Here is a 16,644-nt window from a genome sequence, read left to right as displayed (position 1 = left end):
ATGTTGCGCCATTTCTCTTTAGGCCAGTCAATGTGCTCCTTGGCAAATTGTAACCTCTTCAGCACGTCTTTTTTTCAACAGTGGGACTTTGCGGGGGCTTCTTGCAGATAGCTTGGCTTCACATAGGCGTCTTCTAATTGTAACAGTACTCACAGGTAACTTTAGACCTTCTTTGATCTTCCTGGAGCTGATTGTTGGCTGAGTCCTTGCCATTTTGGCTATTCTATCCATTCGAATGGTAGTTTTTCGCTTTCTTCCACGTCTTTCAGGTTTTGGTTGCCATTTTAAAGCATTTGCGATCATTTTAGCTGAGCAGCCTATCATTTTCTGCACTTCTTTATATGTTTTCCCCTCTCCAATCAACTTTTTAATCAAGGTACGCTGTTCTTCTGAACAATATCTGGAATGACCCATTTTCTTTAGAATTTCAGAGAGAAATGCACTGTAACCAGCATGTACAACATTTGCTGCCTTCCTTCCTTAAATAAGGGCAATAATTGCCACCTGTTTTTCAAAGAATGAATGACCTCACTAATAGAACTCCACACTGCTATTATTTTGAAAATGCCCCTTTCAATTAGTGATTCAATTACACAGAATCAGCAGCATGCATGTCATGACTGTTGGGTCTGTTGGATTTCTATTACTCTACTACACCTGCTAGTAAATTATTTGCCATGTAGAAATATCATTTCTACCAAAAACAGTGATTGATCAGGTTAGTGATGTCTGACTGCTATTATTTTGAACACAACTGTACCTTCCTATCTGTTTAATAAGACTAGCAGCAGAAGGATTAAAAATAGTTAATGTTGACTGAGAGAGAGTAAAATTCTGCTATAACATGGAAAAAAAAGATATCAGATCCTAGTGATGCTTTAAGGGGTTAGGTTTGTGTTTTATTTCAGCAGGAGAAAATATGTAACTACTGTATGTATATGATACAGGCAAAGACCAATCTTTTTTCCCCAGTTTATTTAGATAAAATTCAGGTTAACATTTCCAACTTACATTATGTCACTGTAAAATTCAGAGAACACAGAACGGGCAAAACTCAGCAGTGGTAACTGCTAGTCCATCATAGTTTAGGCTGGATTTGGTATCACTCTACAGGTTTTGTCTTTGCTACCAACAGAGGCTCTGAACACACTATGAATTTTTCTGCTTTCCTTCCTTCTTAGCTCTTGCTGCCATGAGAGAAAAAAAGATTTTTGGAGCAAGAGGCCTCAGGTATACAGCTAATGTAGGCACCAGTCCAGCTATCAGAACTTCTTTACTTCTTTCACCTACAGCACGCAGCACAATCTGTGCAACTTCTTCTGGTGTTCTGCCTTCAGCTGTGGTTTTATCCATTACTATGAAAAGATGGAACACAATTAGAGAAATGCATTATTAGTTTACATTTTTATTGCAATCCATCATTTACACCATGCAATAGAAGACTTTGCAATCAGATTGTTGTCTTATGCAAATACCAGCATGTTTATAGTGTGTCACAAGAAAAGGAAGTGAGGCACAGTGGATATAAAAAGTCTACACACCCCTGTTAAAATGTCAGGTTTCTGTGATGTAAAAAATAAGACAAAACATAAATAAGTTCAGAACTCTTTCCACCTTTAATGTGACTTATAAACTGTACAACTCAATTGAAAAACAAACTGAATTTTTTTTTGGGGGGGGGGGGGGGTAGTAAACACATAAAAAAACTAAAATAATGTACACACCCTCTCACAACTGGAGATGTAGCGGTGTTCATGATTAAGTATTGACATTCAAAATCATGTTAAATAGTAGTCAGTTTAACCTTCCTGCACACCTGCCATCATGTAGCCTCCCTAGCGGTCTGATTATGTCAGGATTTCTGTGCTCAAAGCGGTAAATTTTTTTGCATGGAAATATGTCGTTTTTTTATTGTAGGCCTGTAATTTTTAGGAATAACTCACTGAAATCTGTCTGAACAAGAGTCTAGTAAACATCCCGGGTAGGTTAAAATTTGAAACACAAAATCATAAATTATAATTTAATAATCATAAAAAATAATAAATTTAATTCAATAATATAATCAAACCAAAAACACTGAAATTTGAAATATAGCGCCAAGTTCGCACATCACTGAGCAAAATCGCAAAATCGTTTTCAGTGTCTGATGACGAATTTTCCCACGAATCATTATCACTCAATTCTGCAAGTGGTTCTAATTTACTGTCGCTGATCTCTAGCTGGTCTAAAACTGCTTTTGACCTAAAGGGACGCTTTTTGGATGCCATGGACATTTCTCAATTTCTAGGCAGAAAGAACAGTAAAAATGCAGGTAGGGCACAGGAAAAAATTTATGTGAAATGGTTTGATACAGTAATGTAATACTATGTGATTTTAGTGTATTGAGTGAATGTCACTTTTTGACATTTTTAAATTTCCGCCAGTTCCGTCCCTGTACGTCCTGACGTCGCAGGGAACAGAACCCGGAAGACAGATGCCGGCATCAGCCGGAGACATTGCCGGGGACGCTGCAGGGGGGGACATCGCGGTTGCGCAGGACAAGGTAAGTGAAGGAGAGATCCCGGAGCAACGCTGCAGGGTATTCCCGAGTGTAGCTCGGGGTTACCGCTTGTGGTGCTGAAACTTTACCCCGAGCTACACTCGGGAATACCTCCAGGGAGGTTAAAGTGCCTCTGATTAGCTCCAAATAAAGTTCAGCTGTTCTAGTAGGTCTTTCCTGATATTTTCTTAGCCGCATCCTATAGCAAAAGCAATGGTCCGCACACAGCTTCCAAAGCATCAGAGGGATCTCATTGTTAAAAGGTATCAGTCAGGAGAAGGGTACAAAAGAATTTCCAAGGCACTAGATGTACCATGGAAAACAGTGAAGACAGTCATCAAGTGGAAAAAATATGGCCCAACAGAGACATTACCAAGAACTGGACGTCCCTCCAAAATTGATGAAAAGACTAGAAGAAAACTGGTCTGGGAGGCTGCCAAGAGGCCTACAGCAACATTAACTGCCTCCCGGCCGCCATATAGTAAAATGACAGACACAAGGCGGTTCTCTCGTTCTGGGAGGACATCATATGACGTCCTCCCATTCTAAGTGCGCAGAGCGGCGAACGGCGGTGCGCTGTGTCCCTCGGACACAGTGGATCACATGTAAACAGGGAAATGCCGGTTAACGGCATTTCTCTCCACACGAGCTGTCACGCTGACAGTTTGAGAGGAGATGAGAACCAGTAATTGGCATTCCGCAGAGGGGACATGTACACTGATCATCAGGGCACTGATGATCAGTGTGCCCTGATGATCTGTGTAGCCCCAGCAGTGCCACCTGTCAGTGTACATCAGTGCCAGCTCTCAGTGCTTATCCATGCCACCTGCCAGTGCCCATCAGTGCCATGTTTCAGTGCCCATCAATGCCACATCACTGCCCATCTGAGCTGCCTTACAGTGTTACCCATCAGTGCCACCTATCAATGCCAGTCAGTGCCACCTATCAGTGCCAGTCACTGCTCTTTCGATCGGGACCTTTCCCTGATCATGTGACCGCCGTGATGCGTCATGATCCCTAAAGCACGCCAAACCCGTCCCGCCTCCCGGCCTCTGAAACTCTTAAAGGGCCGGGAGGCACCGGCAGGAAGGGGTTAAAGTTGGAAAAAGTTCTGAAATTATGATATCTGTGTCTCATTTTATTACATCACAGAAACCTGACATTTTAACAGTGGTATGTATACATTTTTTTTATCCACTGTAAAATCTTAGACACAGTAATAATTCTTGACAGAGGATGTAAGCCTTTTCAACTCTAAATAAAGTCTAATAAATACATTCTGGCTGGAGTTGAGCATTAAAGAAAATGGGCTCAATTCACAAAATGGTATCTACCACTTTAAGGTCAGCAGTAAAATAGCTCATAGCATTTTTAAAACGTTTTTTGCAAATCACTAAAAAAATGCTACTAAAATACTGCATTCACTAGTTCTTGAAGCAATGCGGTATTTTTAATTCTGGCAGCCGCCAGCATCCTTAACAGCCAGTAAATAAGGATGCAGTGGGAGCCAGCTCCTTAACAACCATGACTCATCTACTGTCAGTGGGATGATTTGATTTTTGGCATGGGGTCCTCCTCAAATTCTGTATGGATTAGGGAGGAGGGCAAAGTGTGCTTTTATGGCAGAAGAGTAGGCAAAAAAAAAAAAAACACAACACCACAGTGTTGCTCCCCTCTTCCCCAATTCATACCAGGCCCTTCAGGTCTGTTAGAGAATTTGAGGAGGACCCCACACTAAAAATCAAATCCTGCTTACAGCAGGCAAGTCATGGTGGTTAAGGACATGGTAGGTGATGGCTTTTTAATAACCAGCTGGAAGTTCATACATTAAATTTTACAAACCTGGACCACTATTTATTTAACGCATACATTAATTTAGTGAATTGACTTTAAAGCGGTTTTATGTGGTATTTACCAAGCCTTTTTGCTTTTTGAGGTAAATACCACATAAAGGGATAGTCAACTGACATTTTCGGTGATATTTTGGAAAAATGTGCCAGGTGACCCAAATACTAAATGTGATACGATTCCGTGAATTTTAGTGCATCATTTTTATACAGTTAATTTAACAAAGTTGCACATGCAAAAGTTTGAGCACCCTGTCAGTCAGTATTTACTATTGTTCATTTTGCAAGTTACCCAAGCCTGTAAACTTTCCAAAACATTAAGGGCCAATTCACACTGACGTGCGCTAAAATGTATAGAAAATGGATGTATGTTTCTATCCATTTTAGTCACGCGAAGACATCTGTTGACATACATTTTTAACGTCCGCTGACATGCAATATAGCGTATGTTAAAGCATACTGCATTTTCCCAGGATATCCTGTGCATTGTGTTTACATCTGCTTACATCCGTTGGGTTAAAATGCATACATGTTGCATTTTAGCGCAACGCATGTCAACACAGCGTTATGGTGTGAATAGGACACATTAGAAATGATTGTTTTTAAGATGTCCTTCCGCTGATCTGCGTTTTACAGCTGCACTAAAACGCAGATCAATGCACTGGTGTGAATTGGCTTTAAATTGTGACTCCACCCCCACCCCAAAATATCATAGTTTCAGAGCATTCTTCCAGAGTATCCAATTTTAATTTTCACTGTAACTGCCTCAATAATAATTTGTTGGTATTATGCAGGTCAAGGGAAGAATGGCTTATAATACTTCCTCTGTCATTAGCTACTAAACAACCCCAAAGTTTAACTGATCTATCTTTACAGTTAGCAAGCTTCTTTTTTCCCCAAAACTTCATCTCCTTGTTGTAGACAGAGTTCAATTATTTCATCAAATCACAGCATCTGGTTCCGGAATGCCTTTTTGTTGTGATTGCATGTTAGATACACAGACATTTTTAAGATTCCATGCAAGGGTTCCTTCTTAGAATTCTTTCATGAAAATACTGCAAAGTAAACAAGTGTGCACCCCTGCTCACCATAGTTAAAACTTCCTGCAGGTTGATACAGTATTTAAAGATTAACCCCTATACTTTATGTGAACAAGTAATCTATAACTTGGAATAAATGCACTCCTCCTCACCGAATGCGATCATATAAAAGTAACATACTCACTGCCCAGGTGCCCAGAGAAATTTGACAAACTCTGGGGGTGTATAGATGGCCTCCTCTCCAAAGCCAGCAGTTATAAACTCAAAACTGAATTATGCCCAAAACAGGTTTTGCATACTTTGCCTAAAGGTTCTATACATTTAAACTATTATAGAAATCAAGTTAAAACAAAATCAAGTTTAGGGGGTTAGTTTATTTTTATTGTTTTTACTTGTTCATTGTATTATACCAAGGCTCAAAAAATTTATAAAATTGCACCATTTTCACCTAGGTTAACAGCCTAAACTCTGATTTAGTCCAGGAGTTTACAGAAAAAAACAAAAACAAAACAAACAGTAAGTCCCCTACATAGGAACGTTCAACTTACAAACTTTCAAAGATGCAAACATTTTTGCATGTCCAATTGTGTAAAGCTGACTGAACAAAGCAAAAAAAAACCAAAAAAAAAAAAAACCTGATGGATCACCCCAACACAAGAAATGTTGGAGTGGTGACCCCCCCCCACCCCCCCGCAACTTTGTGTTCTGACAGGGGAACTCCATCCCTGCCAGAACACACTAACCAGCGATCCCCACAATTCTGTATCCTATAGTACAGTACAGGACACAGGCATGATTATTCACAGAACCCAAGTTATAGGCTGCTACCTCAGGCGACATGTTGCCCTATAACATGACCCATTGGTTTTTGTTTTTTTTAAAGCAAGCAATACAGAGTAACACAAGAGCAGAAGCAAGTGTGGCCTGTGTCCTGTACTGTACTCAGAGCAGAGGCAAAATTTATTTTATCCTAAAGCAAAACTCCAGGCAAAAACATCTTTACATGTCCTTGTTGCGGACTTCCTACAATCACTGAATATGTAATCCATCTTCTGGTTCACTCAGTAGTTGCTCTGTAATAGCCTATTAATTTGCAATTCAAACGGTTAACTCTTTTTGGTTACCCGTTTGTAAGACCTGCGGCTGCTATGCCTCCTATTCCTCCAGCCACTGGTCTTGGCACATGCCTTCTGTAGTTCTCTCTCCATAAAGCAGTGATTTAATTCAGCCCCACTTACAGTGGTGGGTGGACAGAGACTCTTAGACACAACATGTACAGGCCTAGTGTACCCACCCACATTCACTAGAATTCCCTGTGGTTTATGGGAACTGTAGTTTCCTTTTACTGCAGGGGAGGGGATAGGATATGGTGTAATCCCTCCTGTTACACTTCCTCTTTGTCAGAGCAGATGCGGTTATCTTTTGAGTTACAAAGATGAGGTCATGAAAATTCAATTACACCTTTCTTCTAAATGGTAAAGATTTTCATAAGTTTAGAGTTTTGTGTAGTGGGGTGTACTAATGGGTGATTTTTTAGCCTATCCCAAAGTTCTGTAAAGTAGAACTAAATGCAAAACGTTTTCTCTTTTTGGATAGTATGAGGAAGTGTTATAAACCCTGTCAAGTTGTTTTTTTTTTTTTTTTTTTTGGGCCGTGTGTAACATTGGTAAACATGGCAAATAGAGAGAGTGGATGACAGGTGTTCTAATCCCTCTCCACTCTTTCCAAAACAAAAGTTTTGGTTTCAGTTATACTTTAATTACACTGTTCAACAGGTAAAAAGTTTTGGGCATAAAATTAGCTAATCTTACATAATTTTGGGGTGCTGAAAACGAAAATGACCCTAAAAAATGTTGATTGGCTCTAGTTTCCATGATATATTCACCCATCTAATGACGTAAGCCATTCAAAATTATGATGCAACTTCAGCTGCATATTGCGCAATTGATACTGGTGACCAATAGAAAATTGCATGTATACTGAGATGATGCAATATTAGCCTTTAATTGCATCACTTCACTGCATAAAAGCTGCAGTATCTGTAGCTGATTGTAGTTCGACAGCGTCTTTACATTTCGTTTTATGCTTATATAGGCTACTCAGTAATGCCTCAAACTTGTGTGAATAAAGCAGATAATTTCTGCTATATCTGCAGTGAAATAACTTTTATCTCACAAAAAAGGAGGATAACAGGAATGATTAAGAAAGCCTACAACTTGTATTTTGGCTGCAAGATAGGAGACCAGGACAAGAGCTGGGCACCACATATATGCTGCAATTCTTGTGGGACGGCACTGGAGCAATGGTTGAATGGAAAAAAGGCATCTATGCCTTTCGCTGTGCCAATGATTTGGAGAGAGCCAACAGATCATGTTAGTAATTGTTACTTTTGTATGGTGCCTCCAATTGTAAAAGGGCTAAATAAGAAGAAAAGTTATCTGTGCACTATCCAAATATTCCATCGGCAATACGTCCAGTTCCTCATGGAGAGGGGCTACCAATTCCTAAAGCACCAGAATCCTTCGTGGTTGAGTCAAGTGAGGAAGAACCTGAAGCGTGTAGTCACGTGCAGTTGTAAGAGATAGCCCTTTCCTCGAATACAAGAGAAAAGCCAAGAGAAGCAAAACCGACACAAACTGAAGACAAAACTAGTGAGAATCCTAAGTATTAAAATGATTCAACTTAGCTTATGGCTATAATTTTTCTTGGTAATCCTATGCAATATATTATGCCATTTAGGCTTTGTTATGTAGTCAATATCACTTGCTTTATATTTGTGGAAAGACATCTATCTATATAATTATTGTGCATTATGTAGTCATTACGCCTATAGTAGAAAACTTTCCGTTTACAGAAAAACTAGAGCCAATTGACAAATTTCATTGTTATATTTGAACTCAGAATGTGAAATTCATTAAGAAATGGATCCTTTTGTTTCCAAAACTGGCAAAAAATAAAAATTTGTTGAACAGTGTTATATACTACAGGACACAGGCTGGATATTCATAGACCTTGGAGAGTCACCAAGTGATTGACCATAATGATGGACAACAAGAAAATGAAACTGAAAGGGCTCAAAGACCCAACTCAAGAGTGCCACTGAACTAACTTTGCGGGCAAATGCTGCATCTGACAAGGCCATCCACACTGGTAAAACTTGGAGAAATTCTGACCTGGTTTTCAATTCAGGAGGTCTTTCTAAGTTGTGCAACAGGTCCATAGTTGGTTTCTGCAGGGCAGAAACAAATTGAGATCCCATGGAAGCAAAAGGATGCTGTAATGGGGGCCTGATCCATGAGTTACCTTTAATGTTTTTTGTTTGTTTTTTTTAAACAAGAGAGGGAAAAGCCAAAGGCTTTTGGAATAGAATTGACAAGGCTGAAACCTGTCCATCAACTGCTTCCTGTCCACCCATAGCCTATAAACGGTTAACGGGAAGCAGTGCTGATGCGGGCTAATGTAAATTTACGTCAGCACACACTGGCGGCTCACCTGGGAGCCTGGCGATCTGTGCATCACCTGGACACAGCGGCTCACATTTCCACTGTGTACCACATAGTGTTTTATCATGTGATTGCTGTGTCCAATCACATTAAACAATGGAAAGTGAAGGCAAGCATCGTTTCTCTCTGCTCTCACTGAGAGAACAGTTGCAGCATTAAAACAAACAAAAAAAAAAAGGAAGGAAAGGGTATGTAGGCACAACCAAGTAAACAAAACACACAATCCAAAACATGGATGCAAGTTTATATTATATAAAAAATCCTCAAAGTCTTTTCAGTAAGGCAAGCTTAATCCAATGAGCAGACTATGTGATATTCAAGAGAAAAGGGCCTCTAAGTGCCTACTTTGGATACTTTTAATGACCAGAAAAAAAAAAAAAAAACCCAATGGCCACTCACACAATAAAAAGACAAGCTCATCACATATAGGATGTCCAAAATGCCAAAGATGATGAAGATAATGTCCACCATAGTAACGCGAGGGTCCGCTGCTGCGAAAGATGATGTGTAAGGAAGTCGGCTGGAATCCTCCAAGATGGTGCTGGAAAGCAGCGTGGCCTGCAGCGTCTGCGGGATGATGTCAAAAAGACAGGGCGGGATGCGTTTCAGAGCATGTACCATGCCAACACTGGGCATGCTCACTCCATCAAGCTGAAAGGACGTGAGTGAGAAGCCTTCTTATATAGGCTTGCCGGCATGGGACAATGCCCAGCAAAACCCAAACACACGTCAGACAGTATAAATACATTAAAATCCAATATAATTAAATAGCAAATCTAAAGACTATTTAACCACTTGCCTACAGGGCACTTATACCCCCTTCCTGCCCAGGCTAATTTTCACCTTTCAGCGCTGTTGCACTTTGAATGACAATTGCACGGTCATGCAACACTGTACACACATGAAACTTTTATCATTTTTTTCACACAAATAGAGCTTTCATTTGGTGGTACTTAATTGCCACTGGGTGTTTTATTTTTTGCGCTATAAACAAAAAAAGAGCAAAAAAATTAGAAAAAAAAAAAAAGTTTCTTTGTTTCTATTATAAAATTTAGCAAACAGGTAATTTTTCTCCTTCACTGATGTGCATTGATGAGGCTGCACTGATAGGTGGTACTGCTGAGATGGCATTGATCGGCAGCACTGATATGCAGCAATGATGGGCACTGCTGAGCGGCACTGATAGGCACAGGTGGGTACTGATCATCAGCGCCGATCTGTTTTCTGACAATTGCCGGTTATCGACAGTACTTCCCACATGCTGTGACAGCGTGAGGAAAGTACAGCCGATAAGTGGCAATTGCATTTACCCGGTGATCTGCGGTGTCATCGGACCCAGCTGATCACGTGGTAAAAGGACGTTGCGATTGACCTTTTACCACATCACATGATCAGCTGTGTTCGCGCTTTTTGGAAGGACATCATGTGATGCCCTCCCAGAACTGGACAACTGCGCTGTAGCCATCATTTGGCTATAGCGCGGTTGCCAAGTGGTTAAAAGAGAATATTAAATAAATTGCAAAGCGATACATATGCACCACATGCCCCAGTGTAGTCATAAGAAACAATGCAGCCAGCCTCTGCCACTTGTATGGCAGTGTTGTTGTGAGAACCATACCAATGTCCTGATCACCGCTATACCAGCATCCCGATCTCCACCATACCCTAATACCAGTCTCCTGATCACCACCATACCCCATACCAGTGGCCGGAATTTTAGGGTTTCAATTGAACAGTTTTCAGATGTATATCCCATAGTTTGTAACTTTTACAAAATACACTGTTTTGGGTTATTTTTACCCCCAAAAAATGTAGCGGAATACATTTTGGCCTAAATTTATGAACAAAGATTTGCAAAATTTTATAACAAAAAAAAAAAGTTTAATTTATATAGCAAATAGAAAATCTAGTGGTGATGAAATACCACCAAAAGAAAGCGCTCTGTCTAAAAAAATAAATTATATATACACATACATTATATATATATTTTACATATATATATATATATATATATATCACACACACACACACACATATATATATACACATATATACATACACATAAAAAAATTCATATGGTTACAGTTTTGCTTGACTGAGTAATTTTCACTCAAAGTGTGACAGTGCTGGAAGCTGAAAATTGGCCTGGACTGAGTGTCCTGACGAAGTGGTTAAAGCACTTCAAGCTTAGTTTTTGTCAAGTTCTGATTGCAGAAAAGCTAGAATACAAAGTACTGAGCAGCCTCAAGAGTTAAAATGCATGTGTTCAAACTACATGAAAAAAATCTCCATCTCAGTCTTAGAATTTTCTCTAAGAGGCTTTTCTGGCCTTGAATAATGTAGGAATGACAGCAAGATGTAGCCTTGTCCTTCAAGACCTGAGTTTCAAACAGTCACGCCTTTAGAACCAGTGACTGAAAAGCAGGATGGTACTAAGGGGCTTGGGATAGCAGGTTTGACCTGTTTGGTAAACGCCAGGAGTCATTTCCTTGGAGTTTGAGGTCTGTGAACCAGGCTCTTCTCAGCCAGTTTAGTGCAATTAGAATCACAGTTTTCAGCTCTTCTATCTGTATCTTGCAGAGCAGTCACAATGAAAGCAGCACTGTAGGGTAGTCATAGATTAACCTGAACAAATAGGGGCAACTTGCTGTTGAACCTGAAGGTCTGGATGTGGACATTTGGGCCCTGCCTTTCTGACACAGGGGATTGAAGATGCCGGGATGGAGGGACCATTCTTGGTCCAGGTGATGACAGCTGAGGAAATCCACCTTTTGATAGGCCACACCTGGGGATGTGAACATCAAGTATTCTATCGAGATGATTGGACTTACTTCTTTTAAGGCAGCTTACCTGTTTGCCCCCTGATGATTGATATAAGCTATTGTCATGGCATTGTCTGATTGCACCCCGAGTGGGTGTCCCTGGAGAAGGTAGGTTCAATGGTGCAAAGCCAGTTTTATTGATCTGTGCTCCAATATGCCAATGGGGAGCTTTACTTCCCTGGGTGACAAAGTTCCCTGAACTGATAGAGATTGAAACACAACCTCCCCAGCCTGTGAGGCTGGCGTCTGTTATTTAACATGAAGGTGGGAAAAAGGACAACTTCCAATGCTGGATTGGTAATCCACCAAGCTAGGGGGTTCCTTGCTTGCCTGGAGAAAAGCAAAGGGAAGTCAAGAGGTGGAAAGTGTTTGTACCTGGACAACAGAATGTTGTGCTGAAAGGGATCTTGAAGGAAACATCTTCAAATGGGGTAATTTTGAGGCCTAGAACTCTTGTAAAGAATATCAGAGAGATGCCTTTTTGATCTTAAGGTCCGAGCATGATACCTTAGAGAGAGAAGCTTGTTTGGCAAAAAGGAAAAACATTTGCCTGGGCATGGTCTAGGATATGGGGGGGGGGGGGGGGGGGGTTGGGAGTGCAGACTTTTGCAGGTTGATTACGCAATTGAAAGCCTGAGGAGTCTGGATAGTACTTTGGAAGTTTGAAGACAGTTGTAAGGGAGACGAATCCTTTAGAAGAAGGTCCTCTAGGTAACCAGCAACCTGGGTAGGTTCTTAAGAGAGTGAGAAGGGGTTCCAGCAGCGTTGAGAATACTTTAAGTACAGAAAATAACCCCAATGGCAGTGCAGCATAGTGGAAGTGTGTCTCCTACTGAAACACGCAGAAACTGCTAATGGAGGAAGGTAAATAGGAATATGGAGATGGGCATCTTGAATCTCTACTGTTTCCAGGTATTCCCCTTGTCGAGTGGCAATAACCTTACGGATTTCATGCAAAACTTGTGAACGCAAACAGAACTTGTTTAGGGATTTTAGGTCCAGGATAGGATGAATACCCCTACTGGATTTGGTACCTGGAACAGGTTTGAATAGAATCCTTTGATCCATTTGTCCAGAAGAACCAGAACAATCACTTCTTTAGGACAAGACATGTTTGAGGGCAGTTTGTAAATCTGATTGATCTTGAACAAATTTTGGTTGTTGTGTGAGAAGAATAATAAGTGATAAGGTTTGCAGCTCCATTTTGTACCCCTTTGAAACCACAGACTGAACCCATACAGTAGGTCTGGGATGTTTGTGATCCAAAAGGAATGTAACAGACATCCCCCCCACTCTTAGTGAGTAATGGTACCCCTTAACTGTGGAGAGGGCTGTATGGCAGGTGGGCTTTGTGTTCCACGTCTTGTGCCAAAAAAAAGGCCTGAACTTTGACGATAAAGCCTAAGGAGACCAAGTGTGGCGTTCTGCATTTTGAGGAGGTAGAAGCCCCTGAAGAGATGGGCGGTGGACCCTTTCGCTGTGGAAGAAAGACCTTGTCTCCTTTTTTGAATTAGTCAAGTGCTTCAAACAGCCTTCCTCCTTCAAAAGGGCATACAAGTGATGCATCTTTTATAGGTAGCTTCAGCATTTCAAAAGCTGCTTAAACAACTGAAGGTAGAAACCTTAATCTAGGGTCTATGAATATCCAGCTTGTGTCCTGTACTGTACAATTAACATAACAGAATTTTTGCCACAGAGAAGTTCCAAGCAAAGTATGCCTTCTACCCACGCTGACAGATGTGTGTAGAAATCCATGCTTTTAGCATAATGGGAATCATCGATTCAGATATGCACTTGTGCTTCAATAGCCATGGGAGGTAAATCTGTCCTTGATATAAAAGAATTGGATAAACCCACGAACCAACCCATCCGCCTGGGGCAATCTGACAATATTGGAATTACCATATTGCCCTCCACGTCAATCCTGTGAATTAGGCAACAAAAAAGTTTCAAGGAAGGTACAGCATAGATCAGACAGTACTGATCCCATGGCATCCACATCTGGAGACAAACCTGTCCAGTTTGTTGTTTAACCTGGAGGCCAGAAGATCCACATCTAGTGTCTCCATTTCTAACACATTCAGCAACACCTCCCGAGCTTAAAAACCCCTCCCCTGGACCCTGGTGCTGCCGTCTAAGAAAGTCTGCCTATCAGTTATCTACGCCTGGTATGTAAACGGCATACAACATGAAGTTTTGCTCTGGAGAGAATCCTTATTTTGCTCTAGTAGCAGCAAGATTTCTGATTCCTCCCTCATGATTGATATATACATGTCGTGGCATTGTCCCACTGAATCTGAATCAAATGACTCTGCTGTCAAGATATCTAGTTTTGCAGGGACCACTAAAACAGCCTAAAGTTTCAGCATGTTGATTGAGAGATAACATTCCTCAGATGTCAATGTCCCCTGTGCGGACAAGGTGCCCAGGACTTCTCCCAAGCAGGCTGGCAGTAATTGTGACTATCTTCCAAAAGATTAGAAAAAAAGACCTTCCCTGACTCCAGGGCAGGTTTCCTTAGCCACCAAACCAGGGATAACCTGGTCTTTGGTTCCAGATAAATTGATCAGTCCAAGAACTGGACTGGCTTTTCTTAAGGTGACAGGTTGTTGTGTTGTAAAGATCTGGAGTGGAAATGGGCTAGTGGTACTGCCTACAAAAGGAGGGAGCAGGTCATCTTCACCATGTCTAAATGCCTAAATGCACTGAGTTGCTGCTATGTGATTGGCTGATTAGCGATTTGTGTTATCAAGCAATTGAACAGGTGTACCTAATAAAGTGGCCAATGACTGTACATACAGTTATACAACAGGTACAGAAATCCAAGTATGTCATATCACATCAAGCATAATACAGCAAAGATAGTCACTACACTGCTGCATCACAGTAACGAAAATACATGCATACATATCGGTACAGTGAGCTACACTTAAAATGTTTAAGAGCTGATGTTCAGAAATACAAACAGAAGTTCAGAACCCAGAAAAGAGTAATGGAAAGGATAGCTGACCAGACCCTGGTGAAATGGTCTTAGCCCAATCAGCTAGTGTTTGACAGACTAGTTTAACAAACAGACTGGTTGTGATGCAGGCCTCCAGTCATTTGTTGATGGAGACATTAAAGATGGGTGCATCCCCTCCTCACTGGGATGGTCAACACTTTTTAAAGTATACTGCCACATCCAGAGAGGGAGCAGTCCACTTTTTAAACATGTCCTCAAGCGGTTACAAGGCCTCATCTAGCAGTTACAAGGCTGATAGCGGCTTTGGAGGTTCCAAATTTTCAGTTGCAGGTCTTTAGAACACTAAAAGGAGATAAGACTGGGGACAGCTCTGGTAGAAGCTACAACCTGACCTTCACGTCCACAGTGGTGCACATCGCATCAATGGATGAAACGGTTTCTTTTAGTTTGGGATTCATGGTGGAAGATCAACATCTCTGGTATAGATTCGTTCGTTAAGGACTTCAGAGTTTTGCTGGCTAAAGGCTAGGAGGCCACAGGCAGATCAGATAAAGAGTCTTCAAAAAAAAGGCATGAAAGCAAGATTATGGTTTCTGCGGTCACGAGTCTGCAATCAAAAAAGGTGTTATCTACACCATAAAATCCTGACTGACTACAGTGAAATCTTCCAGGAATAGAGCTGGGGAAACAGCCATGATCATCAAATCTAAGTTAAAGCGGAGTCTGACAGACTAATAGAGCGGCAAATTTACAGGCTGTCAGCAACGGGCACCTGAGGGAGCACACTACAGGCACCACTGTAACCTTTAATGCAGTGTGAGATGGAGCCACCCAGCACTCTTCTCTGCGTGTGTAGGACTGCACATGTTGTACCTCAAGGTGGGAAACCAAGTTGCTCAGGGTACAAGGTTAGGCCTCAAATACTCTCAAACCTAGCTGGGTAGCAGGATGAACAGAAGAGAGGTTCATGTGTCTCTTGGGATCAGGAGCGGGAAAGTTGCTACTTCAAAGCTAAACGTAAAAAATGAGAGCAGAGTGCGTGCAGACGCAACACTCCACCCAGGGGTGATATCAAGGCTCAATCCCTCAGAGGTAACACTTAGCAGTGAAACCAACAGAAACCAGGAATTTTAAATGATGCCCAACAGTTCTAACAATGAGGTAGCTCTGAAACTCAAACCGTACAGCCTACTCACAGACACGCAGGTATAGAAAGCACCACAATGCTGATAACTGTACCCAAAGGTCACATTCCAGGCTAACCCTGCATGACCAGTCCAGCAGGGTCCCAGTACAGCACCCTCAAGTCAAGCTGAAGAAACTTTACCAAACAGAGACCAGCTCTGCAGGAATGTTGAAGAAAAAATATGTGGCTAGCTAAAAGAGCAGATAAATTATGTTTATCCTCTAAAGACGCCAGAAAAAGAAATAGGCATGCTGGGAGTAGGCGGGGTTATACTGAATTTGCCAACATTTATCTTTTTGGCCATTCACATCTAGGCAGCAATATGACCAGATAGATAGTTTCTATATTTCTGTTTCCCGCAGTGTACAAAAAAGAAAAGGTTTAAAATATCCAGTATTGCATTATTAGAAACACATGCTTACTTATGATATAGCTTAAAAGTTTAATTCCCACATTTAGCTTTACTCAGTTTTTTTTGTAATTTTAAATAGCGTAAGAAAGGGTTAGAACCTGGGTCTGGGATTATAAATACCAGTTCAGTCTTTGCAGATGACACCAAGCTGTGCAGTGGAATAACGTCCTTACAAGATGTCTCCAATTTACAAGCCAATCTAAACGAACAGTTTAATTGTGCAACTATGTGTCAAATAAGGTTTAATGTTGATAAATGTAAGGTTATGCACTTGGGGGTTAAGAATATGCATGCATCATACATACGGGGGGGGGGGGGGGTACAACTGGGGGA

General features: G+C 41.1%; 1 protein-coding gene across 3 annotated transcripts in view; it reads right to left on the bottom strand.

The window, feature by feature from the left end:
* Positions 1–958: 958 nt before the first annotated feature.
* Positions 959–16,644, bottom strand: part of DHRS7B (dehydrogenase/reductase 7B) — an 80,141-nt gene continuing 64,455 nt past the window's right edge. For all 3 annotated transcript variants that reach the window (XM_089691560.1, XM_089691543.1, XM_089691553.1), the window contains one exon: positions 959–1,355. In XM_089691560.1, coding sequence (XP_089547686.1) covers positions 1,150–1,355 — 206 coding nt within the window. In that variant the 3' untranslated portion in view covers positions 959–1,149. The remainder of the gene's footprint in view (positions 1,356–16,644) is intronic.

The sequence above is a fragment of the Staurois parvus genome, unplaced genomic scaffold (assembly GCF_062004578.1).
Source record: "Staurois parvus isolate SC_StPar_1 unplaced genomic scaffold, SC_StPar_1.0 ptg000022l, whole genome shotgun sequence".
Lineage (NCBI taxonomy): Eukaryota > Metazoa > Chordata > Amphibia > Anura > Ranidae > Staurois > Staurois parvus.
The sequence above is the reverse complement of the archived record's forward strand: the minus strand, read 5'-3'. Positions and strand labels throughout refer to the sequence as shown.